General features: G+C 39.3%; 1 protein-coding gene across 1 annotated transcript; it reads left to right on the plus strand.

Moving 5' to 3' along the window:
- The first annotated feature begins 23 nt into the window (after positions 1-23).
- Positions 24-845, plus strand: LOC135197469 (uncharacterized). The gene has a single exon (XM_064224535.1). The coding sequence runs from the start codon at positions 24-26 to the stop codon at positions 843-845; it is 822 nt and encodes a 273-aa protein (XP_064080605.1).
- The last annotated feature ends 18248 nt before the right edge of the window (positions 846-19093 follow it).

Here is a 19093-nt window from a genome sequence, read left to right on the forward strand (position 1 = left end):
TTCAGGAAAAGTAGTTTACCCAAATGTCAGCCATAAGGAGTGCATTTCTTTTGACGGCGGTCCACATATTTAGTTTTTGTGCTTTGTGTGCAGTGAGTGTTGGCGACTACCACGCCCTTAGAGTGATGTCTGGTAAAAATACCAGCTATGATAATATTGAGAGAGTTGTTGAACTACATAAAGTTGGTAAAAGAAACCGAGAAATTGCAGAAATTACTGGTGTTATTGAGAAGACAGTGTCGCGACTACTCCAAAAACGGCATCAGGCTGGATCTGGCGATAACATTCCCGAACACAAACATGGCGGGGGTAGGTCTTTGAAGATTCCTACGAAGACTTTAAGGCTTTTAAGGCATCAGTTGGACCTTAATCCCTCAATTACTGCAAAGAAATTGAAAGAAAAGAACCCTAAGCTCCTTAGAAATATGTCTGTAAGGACAATTCAGCGCAACATCCAGAAGCGTCTAGAATATTCCAAGGTGAAAGCGCGAGTCAAGCCCCTCATGACTGCTAAGCAACATCGCCATCGTGTTCAATTTGCCAAGGACCATAAGGACTGGGACCTTGTACAGTGGCATAAGGTCCTTTGGACTAATGAAGCAACGTTCAGCGTCAGTGAGAACAAGGGCACGAAGGTTTGGAAGTCACGCACTTTGTCAGCGTGTGACCCGCAGCTGACTGTGACCAGCGTTAAGCATCCACCCTACCTCATGGTGTGGGGCTCCTTTGGCTACGGTGGACTAGGGAATCTTGTCATGCTTCCTAGATGCCAAACGCTTAATTCTGAGCGTTATATTAAACTGCTAAAGGACAATTTAGCAGTCTTTCGCCAAAACCGGCTGTGAGATCCTTCAGCAGGACGGCGCCCCTTGCCACACCTCAAGGGCATCCAAAAGGTGGCTCTCTGACAACGAGGTTGAATTTATGCATGACTGGCCTGGCCAATCACCTGATCTGTCCCCCACAGAAAACCTTTAGGGAATCTTGAAACGCTGCCTTCGTAAGGAGGATATGTCGACAATCCCCAAGGTTGAGATTGCAATAAGGAAGGTCTGGGTGGAAATACCCCTTGCCCACTGTCAGAACTTGGCTGATAGTCTTCCAAAGCGACTCCAAAAGGTCATCAAGTCCAAGGACTTCCACATCAGGAAGTAGCAATGACGGCATAAGTGTTAAAGTATTTTTTTTTTTAATTTTTATAAATTAAATTTATTTTTTCTGCAAGCTAATTTCTCTTTTCTCAGTACAAATGGTGCTGACTGTATATATATATATATATATATATATATATATATATATATATATATATATAATATATATATATATATGTATATATATCTATATATATATATATATATATATATATATATATATATATATATAATATATATATATATGTATATATGTGTGTGTGTGTGTGTGTGTGTACAGGCAGTCTCAGGTACGACAGTTTAGGCTTTCCTGCCTTATGAGTTTCAGCTTGCACCACTTTTCAATTCATCAGGCAAAATACTGCATATAATTGAGTAATATTCAACTGAATGTAGTGTTCAACCCCATTTTTACTGCACATATCCCTTATAATGTTGAGTTTTGGCTCTAGCAATAAGCTTAGAATATGCTTAAAAAATGTATAAATAATCGGTATGTAGTGCCGATAGATTACCAAGCAACAACTTTTAACTAGCGCACAGTATAGTAATCATACATTTTTATTATCTCTCTTCAACCACTGAAACTACCAAACAGTATATTAATATCCATTCATTTCTATCCTTTAATCAATCTCTCCTTAATGGAGATACCAACAGCTATAATGAAACATATGAAATTATAACAGAAGAAGAATTCTAGAAAATATTTGCTAGCTTCAATGAAAGCAGTCTTTGATGCCATTAAAGTATAATTTTCTATTTTATGATATTTAATTAACAAATTCTTTTCCATTAAATGTATTGAATGACCAAGTTTTTCACTTTACAGCATCCTTTTACCAAAAGAATAAAAAATACACACTTCTTTGTGAATCGTAAATGAAGAGTTATCAGCTGCAATAAATGGCGGCCAATACCTTGTTTACGTTCAGGAAAAGTAGTTTACACTTATTATAGGCTAGAACAGCAATAAATGTTGAAACATAACAATAATAAAAGATTCTCAGATGAGTAAAACATTTATATTTAGTCATTATTAGTAGTATACAAAAACTAAAGTTTGGTGACTTCTGTGGAAAGAAATGCTACTTTGTTGACTTCATTGTCAGGAAATCCAAAGAATATGGTAGGCTTAACCTAGTCCCTAAGGTTTGCACTTTTCCAATATAGAACAGCATAACAATAATAAAAGATTTTCAAATAAGTAAAACAACATTTGTATTTTCCTCTGTTGTCGGGAAATCCAAAGCCTAGGCTTAGCCTAGTGCCAAACTCTTGCACTTTTCGAAAACAAGCCTATACCACATGTAATGTTCAACCCCAAAATTTTAGGCCATAAAACTGGTCTTTAAATATCAAACCTTAAAAGAATATATAGTAAACAATATCTTAGGTTTTTTTTTTTTTTTTTAATGAAAATCACAATTAAAATGTAGTTTACATAGTTTTAAAAATACTACACCCAAAGCATTCCAAGAAAGGTTTTCTAAGGATTTCTGACAATTTTCGACAATTTTCCGGCATATGACGATTTTCTGCTTACAATGCATCACTACGAACGGAACCCCCTTCGTAAACTGGAGACTGCCTGTAATATGCATACAAGACTCAGGGCTACATCCTGAGTCATGTTTGGGGAAAGAAGCGAGTCTTGCGTGTTACTGTATTAGTAATTGTCAAAACATCATTCTAAGAAAGGATGTGTACTACTGTCCAACAATAGTTTATTTCTGTATAGAGTACAACCTTTACACAACTTAGGTTCCAACTGCTTAATATTTATTATACTAATTAATCCATGTTACTCTCCATTCAATTATTACCTATAACAGACTTGTTTAAATTTCTATTATTTCCAATTTTATTTCATTTAGTGTTTTCATCACCAAAGATCCAGCAAAATTCAATATAACCTAAGAGCAGAACTTTTGACCTGCTGGCCATATTTTTAGAACTAAGGTCGTATACTTGAAAGGATATTTACTACACTCCAGAAATTGGTGACTGAAATTTTTGTGAAGGTACATTTTCCCTACCTTCCACGATTGGTTGAAAATTACTATTTAAAACCCATTGTGGGGTCTTTTACATGACAATCATAAATTTTACCAAGTTATACATACATATTTTTTCTAATAAATTAAGTTTTGTTTTGTAAAATTATAATTACAGCTCACACAATATCAAAACAGATAAGAAATTCTGAGCATATTTGTTGTAAAATACTTATGCAAATTTACCAAGAACATTTTGCAATTTATACATGCTTTTCAAATATTTCTTTGCATAAAAGATAAGCACTAAAACCAACAGCAACCCTTTGGTATATTTATGAGCAAATTTATAAAAATGATATTGTTATGTTACAATAAAGTTTCATACATACTTACCTGGCAGAATATACATAGCTAAGACTCCCGTCTTTGTTCCCCGGACAGAAATTCAAATTTCGCGCCACTCGCTACAGGTAGGTCAGGTGATCTACCGGCCTGCCCTGGGTGGCAGGACTAGGAACCATCCCCGTTTTCTATCATATTTTTCTCTCTTCCACCTGTCTCCTGCGGGGAGGTTGGGTGGGCCTTTAATTGTATATATCTGCCAGGTAGTATGTATGAAACTTTATTGTAACATAACAATATCATTTTCATACAATCAACTTACCTGTCAGATATATACATAGCTGATTGGCACCCTTCGGTGGAGGGTAAGAGACAGCTTCTATATGGAATAGACAGGTAAACAACATATGTTGTAGGTATAAATAAAACCTTGGTTCCTACCTGATAGGTGGTAGACTTCGTCTGGGTGTTTGCCCAGTAGTCTGCATCACCTCAAGAAACTTTAGCGAGATATATGATCTATGGCCAAGAGTTCTTGTGGGTCTGCCGATGGGGTCTACCCACTTACTCGGCAGAGCCTAAAAGGACTTTGTCAATGGGTGCTGATCCACTTATATGACAATACACCTTATGAAGGAGCACACAACCAATCCCAGACCCCCACCCCCTGATCCTAACCATACGTTGAACTACAGATTGTTAAGAGTTATCCCCGAACTCGTCACAACAATCGTAACTCAAAATCACTACGCACACATACATAATTTTCAAAAATTATACTCAACTAATTGGATATGACAAGAATTTTACTGAACAACATAGACGGCCGCCCGTGCTAGCCTAAGTCCTCTATTGTTAGAAGAGACTCGACCATATCCAAAAATAAAGAAGAAAGTTATATAAACATTAAGGATTGGTGATGTCTGCTCGTACCCAGAATGTCCGCTGATACGAAAGGACCTAGAGAAAAACACTTCTCATATGTCACACGCACGTCTTTCAAGTAATGAGATGCAAATACTGAGTTGCATCTCCAAAATGTCGTATCTATTATGTTTTTAACGACATATTCTTATTGAAACAAGAGAGACGTCGCTATAGCTCTAACTTCATGAGCTTCTATTCTCAACAGTTGTAACTGTTCGTCAGGACAGGCCTTATGAGTGTCTGTAATGACGTTTCTTACAACGAATGCCAGCGCATTCTTGGACATCAGTCTTGTGGGGTCTTTTACCGCGCACCAAAGACCTTGTCTAGAGACTCCCATTCGATGCTTTCTCTGAAGGTAGAACTTCAGAGCTCTAACAGGGCAGAGAGACTCTCTGTTTCTCTGCCTACGAGACTTGACATGCCTTTGACTTCGAATGACTTAGGCCAGGGATTTCGTAGGATTCTCGTTTTCCGCTAAAACAGGGTCTGAAACGAGCAAATCGCTGAGTCTCCCTTGAATGCTACTTCATCCTGCAGAGCATGCAATTCCCTAATTCTCTTTGCCGTAGCTAAAGATAATAGGAATAGGCATTTTCGGGTAAGTCTCTAAACGATGCCCGATGAGGAGGTTCGAATCTTTCCGATGACAGATACTTTAGAACTACGTCTAGGTTCCAGTTCGGAGGTACTGGTTCCTTATACTTTGAAGTCTCAAAAGACCTTATGAGATCGTGGAGATCTTCATTATCTGCCCGCGATCTAATCCTCTGTTCCTGAATACAGCCGGAGCATACTTCTATATCCCTCTATTGTGGATACGGCTAGATGAGATTTTCCTCTCAGGAATAGCCGGAAATCCGCAAATTTCCGCTATAGAGGTAGTGGAGGAGGACAACTTCTTGATCTACACCTCCTTCTAAATACCTTCCACTTCGACTGGTATACTTTCGTAGTGGAGGTTCTGCGTTCTCTCGCGATCGCGCTTGCTACTTCGCGAGAAGAAAAGCCTCTCGCTCTGACAAGTCTTTCGATAGTCGAAAGGCAGTCAGAGCGAGAGCGGAGAGGTTTGATGGTTGTATGAGAAGATCCGTCCTTCCGGGTAGGGATCTTGGAAAGTCTACGCTTCACTCTACCACCTCCTTGAACCATTCCTGGGCCGGCCAAAAGGTGGCTATTAACGTCATCCTCGTCTCCTTTGACGCCACAAACTTTTCATTACTAACCCCCGGATTTTGAATGGGGGAGAAGCATAAACGTCTCTCGAGACCAATTTAGCAGGAAGGCATCTACCATAAGTGCTCTGGGATCTTCCACGACCGAGCAAAACACTGTGAGCCTTTTTTTGAAATAAATGTTGCGAAGAACTCCACCTGAGGAGTTCCCCACAGAGACCAGAGATCGAGACACACTTCCTCGTGTAAAGTCCATTCTGTATGAAGGACCTGGTTCCTCCTGCTGAGCCTGTCCGCCCTCACATTCCTTTCTCCCTGTAAGAACCTTGTCATCAGGGAGATGTTACTGTGATACGTCCAAAGTAATAGGTCTCTCGTGAGCTCGTAAAGGAACGAGGAGTGCGTCCCTCCCTGTTTCCGAATGTAGGCAAGAGGGGTGGTGTTGGGCGTCAACTCGTCCCCGTACTCCTCAAGAAGAAGGTTAGTCAATCCCTTCTAGTTAGACAAACCTTCTCTTCCACTATATTCGTTATCCGAGTTTTCCTCTAATCGGGATCTAAAAGCGTCTCCGCTCTCCTTTCCGAACATTCTTCTTCTTGCGGAAACAAACTCCTAACAGGAGAGGGGCTAAGGGAATGATAATACTTCCTCTTTCCCGCTCTAATATTCTTGGAAGGCGTCATAAGCTTCGGCTTCTCTAGAAATTTTAGAAGACTCTTCATGCTTACATATGACGCTTCCCGTTAGCCAAGCGTCATGGATGACGTCTTTGCTGACGTCTCGATGACGCTTCGCGCTTGGAAGATGCTCAGCTCTCCAAAGGCGTCCTCCTTGGCGTCATAATATTGGACGGAGCGTCATGTCTATGCTCCGTTTCCAATGACGCTTCGCTTCTAAAAGACGTCTTACTTCTCTCTGGCGTTACGAAACTCTCGTAAGCACCTGTTCTCTCTCTCGCACTAGACGCTTCTGTAAGACGTTTGAGCCGTTTCCCGTCTGTATGCAAACGCTTGTCGTTGAACAGGTAAGAGAGGACGAGACTTCTTAATTGGAAGCGACACGTCCTTCCGACGTTGCGTTCGAGATGACAGTTGCTCTTGAACTGCTATATGATTCTCTTGACGCTTCTCCCACGTCCAGTGCATGACGTCTTTCGTCATCGACTTCGGTGGGAAAAAGGAAAGGGAACGGGTTCCTTCCCCGCGTACACTTCAGGTGACGCTGACGCCCCCTTCGCTTTCTTGCTAGAAGACGGAGAGGTCATCTGAGAAACTCTCCGGACTAGAATCCCTGTCAGGCGTCATATGGCGCTTCAGCGGTTTCGACAAGTTCGATTCCCTCCACCCTCGTTTAGGTGAGGGAGAGGGAGAGGACGAGAAACACTCGCGAAGGACGCTTTCTATAGTGCCCTTGAGCCGCCTGCAACGAAGCAGAGCTAGCTTAAGGAACGTCTGACTGTTGGGGATTCCCCACAACCTCCTTAAGGCTTTCGACTTTCCTTCTCCTCTGTGTTCGTGAGCTTGGAAGAGGTCTAGGCTTGGGAGTGTCGCAGGAGCCTGCACCTACTGGTGCTTGGAGGAGAAATGTTTCATTTTCCCTTTTTTAAAGGACGAAAGGCGGACCTACCTCTCTTCTCTGGAGCCTTCCTTCTTGCGGGAGGTCTGGAGATCGGACCACCTCGAAAGGGCTGCGTAGAAGTGCTAGGTCCTTTCTTGTCCGATACTAAAGCAGGTTTTTTCTTCTTCCTAGCTGACTGCGTCAGAAGATCCTGCGTCGCCTTCTCAGTTAAAGAGTGAGCACGTCCTTCACTAACTTAGAAGGGAACAAATAGTTCGAAAGAGGTGCATATAGTAGAGCTGCCCTCTGCGCATGCGAGACTGCCTTTGTTAAGAAGGCGCCCTACACTGTCCTTTTCTTCAAAAGACCTGCTCCAAATAATGCAGAGACTTCCAAAGATCCATCTTGTACTGCTTTGTCGATGCACGACAAAATGCATAACAGGGTTTCAGGTTCGATTCCCTGCGAATCGTGAGCTTTCTTGGACATCACCCCAAGGGACCAATCCAAGAAGTTGAAGACTTCCAATACATGGAAAAGTCCCTTGAGGAGATGATCTAGTTCCGAAATACTCCAAGTAATGCGGGCAGAATTAAGACTAGGACGCCTTGAAGCGTCAACTAACGTCGAAAAGTCTGCCTCTGTAGTAGAAGGGAGAGCGATACCCATATCCTCCCCCGTCTTGTACCATATGCCTCTTTTCCCAGCTAACTTGCTGGAGGCAATGCAAAATACTGTCCTGGTTAAGTCTTTCTTCGACTTCATCCAGGCGTCTAAGGCGTGTAAAGCCCGCTTCATCGAGATGGTGGTCTTCATCTTCAGAAAAGACCGAAGTCTTCTTCACCTTCGCACTCGAAAAGAGCGAGCGCGGAGAAGGAGGAGCAGCCGGAGTCAACTCGTCTCCGTATTCCTCCAGAAGCAGGGTAGTCAACACCTTATAGTTGGACAAGCCCTCTCTTCCAAGATCGTCATCATCCGAGTTTCGTTCGAACTCGTGATAATCCTGAGTTTCTGTTCTCCTTTCAGAACTTTCCTCTTCTGGGGGAGACAAACTCCTGATTCGGAGAGGGGCTAAGGGAATGAAAGTCTTTCCTTTTTCCCGTTCTGATCGACTTGGAAGGCGTCACAACCTGCGGCTTCTCTCGCGCTTTAGAAGACGTCATGTATGACGCTTCCCGCTCTCCGAGCGTCATGTATGACGTCTCTTGTTGACGTTTAGATGACGCTTCGCGTTTGGAAGACGCTTCGCTTTCTAAGGGCTTCCTACTCGGCGTCACAATCTTGGACGGAGCGTCACGTCTAAGCTCCTCTTGATTTGACTCTTCACTTCTACAAGACGACTTCGAGCAGGTGCGAGAGGACGAGACTTCTAATAGGAAGCGTCACGTCCTTCCGACGGGGCGCTAAAACTCCCACAAGAGATGACAGTTGTTCCTGCACCGCCATAATGATCTTCCTTGACGCTTCTCCTACGTCTAGTGCCTGACGCCTTTTTCGTCATCACTCGGGGTTAAGAAGCATGATGGGGTACTTCCTCGTCAGCGTCAGGTGACGTTGACGCCACCTTCGCCTTCTTAATAGCCGACGGGGCGTCATCCGAGAAGCGCTCCGGGCTAGAATCAATGTCTTGCTTCATATGACGCTTCAGCGGTCTCGATAAGTTCGACTCCTTCCACCCTCGTTTAGTGAGGTGAGAGGGAGAGGACGAGAAACACTCGCGAAGGACGCTTTTTCTATAGCGCCCTTGAGCTGGCTGCCATGAAGCAAAGCTAGCTGAAGGGACGTCTGACCGTTGGGGATTCCCTCCGACCTCCTTAAGGCTTTCGCTTTCCTTCTCCTCTGGGCATGTGAGCTTGGAAGAGGTCTAGGCCTGGGAGCGCCGCAGGGACGATCAAACGCCCCCTCCACAACACTGATAGGGTGGGCTCACTTCACTAAAATTTTCACTATCACTAGCCTCTTACCTTTCGAGTCCGCCATCTTGGACTTCATGTCTCGAATCGTCGCTTTCAGATTGGCGATTCCGATGCCGAATCCGAAAAGACACTCTGAGAATGAGATTTATAGGGAGAATCTACAGTAGTAGGGTTAGAATTATTATTGAAAGGCTCAATAGGCCTTGAATTCACACCTTTCAGCCTTCTAACTCTATCCCTCTCTAACTTCTTCAAATAAGAAGTCAAAGTCTTCCATTCTTCTGCATTCAAACTCTCGCATTCCTTACAAGTGTTAATAGCAGAACACTGCACCCCCCTACATTTACGGCATACAGTGTGAGGATCAACCGAAGCTTTCGGTATCCTCACCCTGCAGCCTACATTCACACACATTCTCACACTCACATTAGAATCAGACATACTGAGAAAATCCAAAAGAGTTATTCCAAAAACAGTCCACAGTAGCGAATGCCAAAACACGATCCAAATACGTCACCAAAAGTCGAAAAACGCTGATCAAAGTGTTGAAAAATGAATCCAAGTCAGGAGGTAATAACAACAATGTTGATACCACCGGCGACAGAGAAAATATGATAGAAAACGGGGATGGTTCCTAGTCCTGCCACCCAGGGCAGGCCGGTAGATCACCTGACCTACCTGTAGCGAGTGGCGCGAAATTTGAATTTCTGTCGGGGACGACGGAGTCTTAGCTATGTATATATCTGACAGGTAAGTTGATTGTATGAAAACGACATTTTTAAATCAATTTGTATTTTTCATAGTTAACAAACCTGAGGTTTTAACAATAGGATATTTTCCAAGTGCCAGCTGGTAACCGATTAAAACCATCTGAGATTGTAAAGCAAGGAATCTGTGAGATCTGGCAACGCCTGTGCATATGAGGTGAAAGCTGGTCAGAGACCGCGCATTCAACCTTGTGACACACCAGTCTTTACATAACCACCTTGGGGAGTTGACACTTACTCAAGACCACAAGTAAGCCCTTGATCTTGGCTAGTCTAAAAGTTGCCATTAGTGAAATTATGGGTTACAGAAGTAATGGCGCCTCTTTACCACTCAATTCCCTCAAATTGATGGTGAATAATATTGTTAATCACCATGAGTCACTCCGTCGTCCACCCAAAACCTGTTACAGGCAGCCCTAGGTTAACAGCGGGGATTCTGTACCCAGCCGATGCTGCTAACCGAAAATCAGCGATAACAGCACTAAAAGCCTGCTTAACAGCGCTGCTAACCGAATATTGGGGCTGCTAACCAGAGATCGGCCCCCAAATTCCAGTTAACAGTGTCGCTAGACAAGCGCCGTAAAACTGGATAGCCGTTAACTGATACAGCTGTTAATCGAGGGCTGCCTCTATTGCTACTTGCATAGGCAAGTCCATTCACTAAGGGTTAAGCCTGTGTTTTGCTAAGAAATGGACATGGAATAGTCAGTGGTCTTTAATTACAGGCAGTCTCCAGTTATCAGCTTGTCTGGCGATGACAATACAGGTAGTGTTCAAGTTACGATGGTTCGTCTAACGATAATCCGATTTTACGATGGGGTTAGCAATTAATACTGGTACAACAATATTTTGATAATACATATTTTTAAATATTGCGCACAACGGGGTGGGGCGCAGGCAACAGTTGACAATCTGCAACAAGAGGCCAAATTACAATCGCCAAACTTCTTTACCTCCATATCTTTATACCATCTTCTAGTTAAATAAGTTAACCCTTAAACGCTGACTGGATATCTTGTATGTCGACTAAAATTGTCTGTCAGGTGCCATGTGGACGTACGGTACGTCGACTACAAAAGTTTTTTTTTCTTAAATATTCGTGGCAAAATAGTTATAGGCCTAGTTTGTGAAATATTTGAATCAAGCCCCTTTAGGCCTGCCGGGAGTTCACAGATCATGCTGTTGTTTTGTTTACAAGCGTTACCCAGCTGCGCATGCGCAAATTTCTTTCTTCTTACACTACAAAGCATCAGCGACGCATCGTCGGAGACCTACGGTCAACTCTGACTCGAACGAAATGGTCGAAAAATGCAATTAAGCTAAAACCCTTACATTCTAGTAACATTCAATCAGTTACCTTCATTTTGCAACAAAAGGGGAGTCTCTAGCACAATATTTCGATTTATGGTGGATTTTTTTGAAAAAACTTTTGTTCCCTTCCCAATCCAAACAAAACGGTGGGTAACTCTGCTGAAAATCTCAGACTTTCTTTAGTCACCTTGTCGTAATTTTTGCACCGTTTTCTATTAGGCCTTACATCAAGTGTTATACATGAAAATGTGTGCAATTTTATGCAGAATACAACAACAAAAAAAACTCATGGTTGTAGCTTTTATCAGTTTTGAAATATTTTCATATAAATCACGACAAGTGCCAAAATTTAAACCTGCGGTCAACTTTGACTCGACCGAAATGGTCGAAAAATGCAATTGTAAGCTAAAACTCTTACATTCTAGTAACATTCAATCATTTAACTTCATTTTGCAGCAAACAGAAAGTCTAGCACAATATTTTGATTTACGGTGAATTTTTGAAAAAAAACTTTTTCCCCCCTCCACGCGCAGTAACTCTGCTGAAAATCTCAGAATTTCTTTAGTCACCTTGTCATAGTTTTCGTACCGTTTTATAATAAGCCTTACATAAAGTGTAATACCTAAAAATGTGTGCAATATCATGTAGAACACAACAAAAAATAACTCTTGGTTGTAGCTTTTATCAGTTTCGAAATATTTTCATATAAATCACAATAAATAGAAAAAATTCTACCTTCAGTCAAATTTAACTCGACCGAAATGGTCAAAAACTGCAATTGTAAGCTACAACACTTACAGTCTAGTAATATTCAATCAATTACCTTCATTTTGCAACAAACGGGAAGTCTCAAGCACAATATTTCGATTTATGGTGAATTTTAGAAAAAAAAAAAAAAAAAAACTAGTTTTTACGTCCGCACGTTACGAATTCATGCATCATTTTGTGATAATATTTTCTGTGTTGCTTTGATCGTTTTAAAATTTGTTATACGTATACCAAAATGATCGCAATTTAGTGTACAATACAACGGGGAAAAAAACTCCTTGGCTTTAACCATTTTGCTCACAGCGCGATTTGTATACAATTATATATGAAATTTTTTTTTTGCGCTGTCATATATTCCAATATTTTTATATGATAATGATTTTTTTTTTTCATTTCTGATGGTTACATACTAAACTTCAGGAAATGACAAAAAAAGGAGCCAAAAATGATCTCTTAATCTTAAAAACTAAGCGTGCTGTGATTTTTGGGAAAAGGATTTTTTTCCGCTTTGGCGCTAACTCCCAAACGCCGCTGGCATACGACAGACACTTTAGTAAATAGAGGCTCAGTGTTTAAGGGTTAAAAAAGTTCAAAGAATGACGAAAGTATTGTTTTTACATTATACCTGTTGCATAATTGTGTACAACCATGAACAACCGAACGAGAAACAACGTTTTTGCTAAGTACAACCGAATCCGATAACGTCTGTTTTGCTTGTGTTTCAACCATCTTATATAGTATACAATTACCATAGTTATGTTATAAATGATATTATGTAGAATAGTACTGATATAATTTTATGTAATAACTTTACCTGCTATGAATAAAAAATTGTCAAGGAAATATACTGCTAAATTCAAACTGCAAGTTGTAGCTGAAGCTGAGAAAATAATGAATTCATGCTGCTAATGACTATTATCGTGCATTGGCAACATGGGTAAAACTCCCAAACTTTTTGACATGAATTTAAACACAAAAGTAGATAAAACTGAGAGAAAATTATTTTAATCAACACTAATTAGGATAGGCTATTAATTAGTCTATACAGATCTAATGTCTCAGAAAGAATTAAAGTGTAAAAATACAAATTATGATACACTAGTAATTATTCTATGCATAACTGCTGTTCATAAGCATATAACCAAGTTGCTCCAGGTTATCAGATTGCATTGGCTATTTACCAATCTTCGTCACTTAATGGGAGTGGCAGACCCTTAACCCTTAAACGCCGAATGGACGTATTAAACATCGAGTCAAAATGTCTCCCGTATGCCGAATGGACGTACCATACGTCGACTCAAAAATTTTTTTTTTAAATTCGCGGAAAAATACTTATAGGCCTACCAGCCGAAAACTTTTGAATCACGCGCGATGGGGGATGCTGGGAGTTCACGGATCGAGGTGTTGTTTTGTTTACAATCGTTACGCTGGCGCGCAAGCGCGAATTTCCTTCTTGCCGCACTAAAAAGTATCTGTGACACATCTCAGAAATTATTTTGTCACTTTGACATAATTTTGTACCATTTTAAATTAGCCGTTACATGGAGTATTATATATGAAAATGTGCGCATTTTTATGTAGAATACAAAAAAAAAAAAATACTCATGATTGTAGCTTTTATCAGTTTTGAGATATTTTCATATAAATAACAATAAGTGCCAAAATTTCAACCTTCGGTCAACTTTGACTCTACCGAAATGGTCAAAAAACGCAATTGTAAGCTAAAACTCTTATATTTTAATAATATTCAATCATTTACCTTAATTTTGCAACTAATTGAAAGTCTCTAGCACAATATTTTGATTTATGGTAAATTTATGAAAAAACTTTTTCCTTACGTCCGAGCAGTAACTCTTCCGAAAAAAATCATACATGCGATTGTGGTAATGTTTGCACCATTTTAAAATTAGCCGTTACATAAAGTTTTATATATGGAAATGTGTGCAATTTCATGCACAATACAACTAAAAACAACCCATGGTTGTAGCTTTTATCAATTTTGAAATATTTTCATATAAAAAATAAGTGACATATTTTCAACCTTCGATCAACTTTGACTCTACCGAAATGGTCGAAAAACACAATTGTAAGCTAAAACGCTTATATTCTAGTAATATTCAAGCATTTACTTTGATTTTGCAACAAATTGGAAGTCTCTAGTACAATATTTAGATTTATGGTGAATTTATGAAAAAAATAACATTTTCTTTACGTCCGCGCGGTAACTCTTCCGAAAAAATCATACGTGCGATTGTGGTAATGTTTGCACCATTTTAAATTAGCCGTTACATAAAGTTTTATATATGAAAATGTGCGCAATTACATGTAGAATACAACAGAAAATAATTGAAGGTTGTAGCTTTTCTGATTTTTGAAATATTTGCATATAAATCACGATAAATAGAAAAAACCCCGTTCGGTCAACTTTGACTCTACTGAAATGGTCGAAAAACGCAATTGTAAGCTAAAACTCTTACAGTCTAGTAATATTCAGTCATTTATCTTCATCTTGAAACAAATTCGAAGTCTCTAGCACAATATTTAGATTTATGGTGAATTTAAAAAAAAAAAAAAACTTTCCTTCCCTCAACGCGCGGATTCTCCGCCACAAATCTCAGAAATGTGTACGTCCCATTCTCGGAATATTTGCTCCGTTTCATATTAGGCATTTCATAGAGTTTTATATATGAAAATGTGCGCAATTTCATGTAGAATAAAACGAAAAATATTTGAAGGTTGTAGCTTTTCTTATTTCCGAAATAATTGCATATAAAAAATATATACAAAAAAAAATCGACATTTGGTCAACTTTAACTCGTCAGATATGGTCGAAAACTGCATTTGTAAGCTAATACTCTTACAGTATAGTAATATTCAATCATTTGTCTTCATTTTGAAAGAAATTGGAAGTCTCTAGGACAATATTTAGATTTATGGTGAATTTCTGAAAAAAATATATGTTTACGTCCGCGCGTTACGAATTCATGCATTATTTTGTGATAATATTTTATTTGTGTTACTTTTATCGTTGTACAATGTGTTATATACCAAAATGATTGCAATTTAGTGTACATTACAACAAAAAAAAAGTAACTTTTTACCTTTAACCATTTTGCGCACAGCGTGATTTGAATACAATTATATATGAAATTTTGTTTTTGCGCTATCATATATCGCATTATTTATATATGATAATGATAATTTTTTTCATTTTTGATGGTTGCATACTAAACTTCAGCCAATGACAAAAAAAAAGGAGCCAAAAATGAACTCTTAATCTTGAAAACTAAGGCGCGCTGTGATTTTTTGAAAAAAATATTTTTTCTGCTTCCGCGCTCACTCTGAAACACCTCCGGCACACAGGAGACATTTTTTTTTAACCGCTTCGGGGTTTAAGGGTTAAACTGTCCGTTGAGCTATCATTAGATCAAGACATTTTGTTCAAAGATATGATAGTTACTTCTCACATCATTGCAATTTCTCTCTGCTAATATGCAACCTCTAAAAGCTTTCTAAAATTTTGACTAATAAACAATTGGACATGATAGAGATAAGTTCACCTTTAAAGGCAAAACAACAACTGGCAAATAAACGGGGGCATACCGTAATGTTAGTTTTAAAACATAAGAGAAAACAAAGAACAAGAAGGAAAGCAATGCATTAAGATAACATTTTCATGAAAATCCACCAATTCAGAGTTAACAAGTATGAAGTTAAGACTAAAAATTATAGAAATGGCATAATACAAGGAAAGTTGCCCTTAAGCAAGGGTATTCAACCCAAAGCTGGGAAGCCATGATACTCAGGTTGTAACACAAACAAATACAGGCAGCCCTTGGTTAACGTGTGTGTGTGTGTGTGTGTGTGTGTGTGTGTGTGTGTGTTCCGTTCCGTTCCCAGCCAATGCTGCTAACTGAAAATCAGCGATAACAGCACCTGCTTAACGGCGCCGCTAACCGGATATCGGCACAGTTAACGAGAGATTGGCACTGCTGTTAACTAGAAATTGGCGCTGCTAACCAGATATCGGCACCGAAAATCCAGTTATCAGTGTCGCTAGACAAGTGCCCTAAAACTGGATAGCCATTAACTGATACCGCTGTTAACCGAGGGCTACCTGTATTTGAGAATTATACGGCTATAACCTGGTAGCACTGAACTAAATGACAGTACAATTCTACTACTCTTAATATAGCTTAAGTTTATGAAATGCCACTGATACAAAGAAAATTATCACTACATTCCCCTTCAGAAAAATACTGATAGCAAAAGCTTCAAACAAAAAGAATAACTATTTCAAACTTCCTCCTAACACGCCACCAACTGACAGTTCAAACTTCCTCCTAACACGCAACCACCTGGCAGTTCAGATTAATTGGTGCCCCCTTCAGTTTCCTACCATGTTTGTGAAGATGTTTTTTGCAAGCTACTTTAAAATGTCTCAACTGTGGTCAAGTTGCTCAAAGTTAGATCATGACATCATATCTTAAAATGTCAGCATCCTGGAGAAAACTATATATAGGCAGTCCCCGGGTTTCGGCGCTAGGCTCACAGGGCCATGAACCCTGATTTTTTGGTGCTGTAAGTGAATTTATGGCGCCGTTACCAGCTTTACAGCGTGGTAAGTGCTATTTATTCAGATTTATGGTGCACCGCTGGCAATGGAACCTGTGCAGTAAACTGGGGAGACTGCCTGCACTGCAAGAAAAAAGATTTTGACGATAACGTATATCAATGTGGAATCAGTTAGTCACCATCCAAAAATGAGATCTGAAAAATCTGCTTGAGTGGATATGGTATTCAATATGAAGAGTTGTAGTCTTTCAAGTCATACGTATTCTAAGAGAAACTAATTCAATAACTATAGAGAAAAATAGTGGCATATGGTGAATAAAAAAAAAAAAAAAAAAAAAAAAAAAAAAAAAAAAAAAAAACTATAATTTAAAGGTAGTCATGGTCTGTTTCATTATTCTGTAAAAGAAGGTGAAGGTCCAGTGATTAACATAAATTCGAGCCAAGTCAAACCGAATCATTTGCGTGCTCACTTTTCTATATTACACTAATGGCTATTGCAGATGCAAAGAATACTTTTACTTTGATTAATAAAGGGCATATGGCCAGACAGTGTTTTTGCAGTTTTCAATGACTCAATATGGGTAAGTAATTTCTTTCTGGACGTTTAAGTATTTCAGAGCCTTGCGGAATACTGAATATTGTAATGAATGTACCTATCACCGTCAACGCAGATTAAGCTTCTCCAATAAAACTCAATGTATTGAGGCCTTTCCCTCAAAAGGGCCTATAATACAGTTGAAAGTATCAGTATGCTTCATAATTTAATTCACCATATAAACTACTTCATCTTCTTATGTAACAATAATGATATAATCATCAATTTCCACAGTTCACTCATGAGCCTGATAGCAAGAAATACAAGGCTTACAAAAGAAGCTATGTCAGCTTGTGACACCGACAGAATATTTTGTGCTTTTATATGTTTTTTAATATTACCGTATATACTCGCATATTATGCGACTTTTGAAACCTAATTTTGAAGCTAATTTTAAAGGGGTCGCATCATACACGCGGTATAAAATTAGCGTACCGTCTATGCTTTCCCAAATCGGCAGATCGCGATAGTTACTACCGGAGGAAAACAGCAGATCTTTTAAAAAGTTATGTTTTACTTGTACTTCACTATATCCAATAATATTGTATGCATTCTCATATTACTATTGTATTTTAAAATACAGAAGAGCGATCGTGCGCCATTTGCATTATTTTGGTTTATACATGTTTAACTGTTCTAGACTAACCATCTATAATTTCCAAATCAGTTAAGGCACAACACCGAAGGATTTTTTACTTTTTGTTTTACTCAGTAAAAGAAACATTTGTTACTTGAACTATTATTTTCCTTTTAGGATACGCAGGTAAGTGAAAATTTATTAAAGTAAAAAAAAATTGCATAAAATTAAACTAAAATCCTCCAAAGTCGCTCTCCGTGTCCGTATCATCAAATACTGCTCTGAATTCTTTGCCATCAAGGCAGTCATCATATTCGTCATCTTCCAGATCTTTGATCATTTCATCCTCATCTCCTGCATCTTCGTATAGGACATCGTCAATTCATATGGAAGGTATAGTCTTGTCACCGTGGCGAGCTCTCTGGCGTGGCTTTTAAAGATCTGCCCTTATGCTAATTTTACAAAAAACAACAAACTGCCCCGTGTGTGACAGACCTTTGAATGTCCTTGAGACAAACCCCGAGGCTATACTTATAGATTATAAGGGTTTTTCCTTCCCAGGTACTTTAATCTCCTTCCTATTCGGCCTCTCTCTCTCTCTCTCTCTCTCTCTCTCTCTCTCTCTCTCTCTCTCTCTCTCTCTCTCTCTCTCTCCTAAATCTTACAGCTGTCCGAGCGAGAGCTTTTTTTATGGGACAACATAGGCCCGCATTTCGCATTTTCCATACCTATTTATTTCGTATACGATTGCCCTTTCTCGGCTGTGAAGTTGATGTCTATCTATGGCTGTGAGATGACCAGGAATAACTTGTAAGTCGGTGTCAAAGTCACTCCACTCTTCAGTCAGGCCAAAACTTTGTCATATCGCATTCAAGCAATATTCAGTCATTGTTTCCTATCTATTATTTTGTCAGAGAGAGAGAGAGAGAGAGAGTCTGTCTGTATATGAGTGTTTATTTTCTCACTCGTCAAACTTACTGTTATGCTTTATTTCATATTTCCTTGCTCACCAATTTATTCTATCCTACGATAAATAAGAAATCAAGATATGTGTAGAAGGAAGAAATGCCTCCAGACTGTACAGTCAGTATGGATTTAAACGCACGTGGAACTGGTTGAAATATTCGCAACAGGACCAAAATGAGATGCCCCGTTTATAGAATATCTGACTCCGTTTCTTGTTATTGCATAAAAAAACTTTATCAATCGTGAACCTACGTAATTTATTTATAATTCTGCGCAACGGAAAAGATAATATTTGATATCTGTAATGGGAGAAATGGTTTTATCTCTGTTGTTGTTATAAATTTGGCAGTGTTGTTGTTATAAATTTGGCAGATATGCGATCAAACACGTGGGTGGACCAAAACAGCCCAGCCAGAGAGCTCCGCTCATTTTGTAAATACTATTGTTTGGCGTGCTAGGCTTACCC

The sequence above is a fragment of the Macrobrachium nipponense genome, chromosome 21 (genome assembly GCF_015104395.2).
Source record: "Macrobrachium nipponense isolate FS-2020 chromosome 21, ASM1510439v2, whole genome shotgun sequence".
Taxonomy (NCBI): domain Eukaryota; kingdom Metazoa; phylum Arthropoda; class Malacostraca; order Decapoda; family Palaemonidae; genus Macrobrachium; species Macrobrachium nipponense.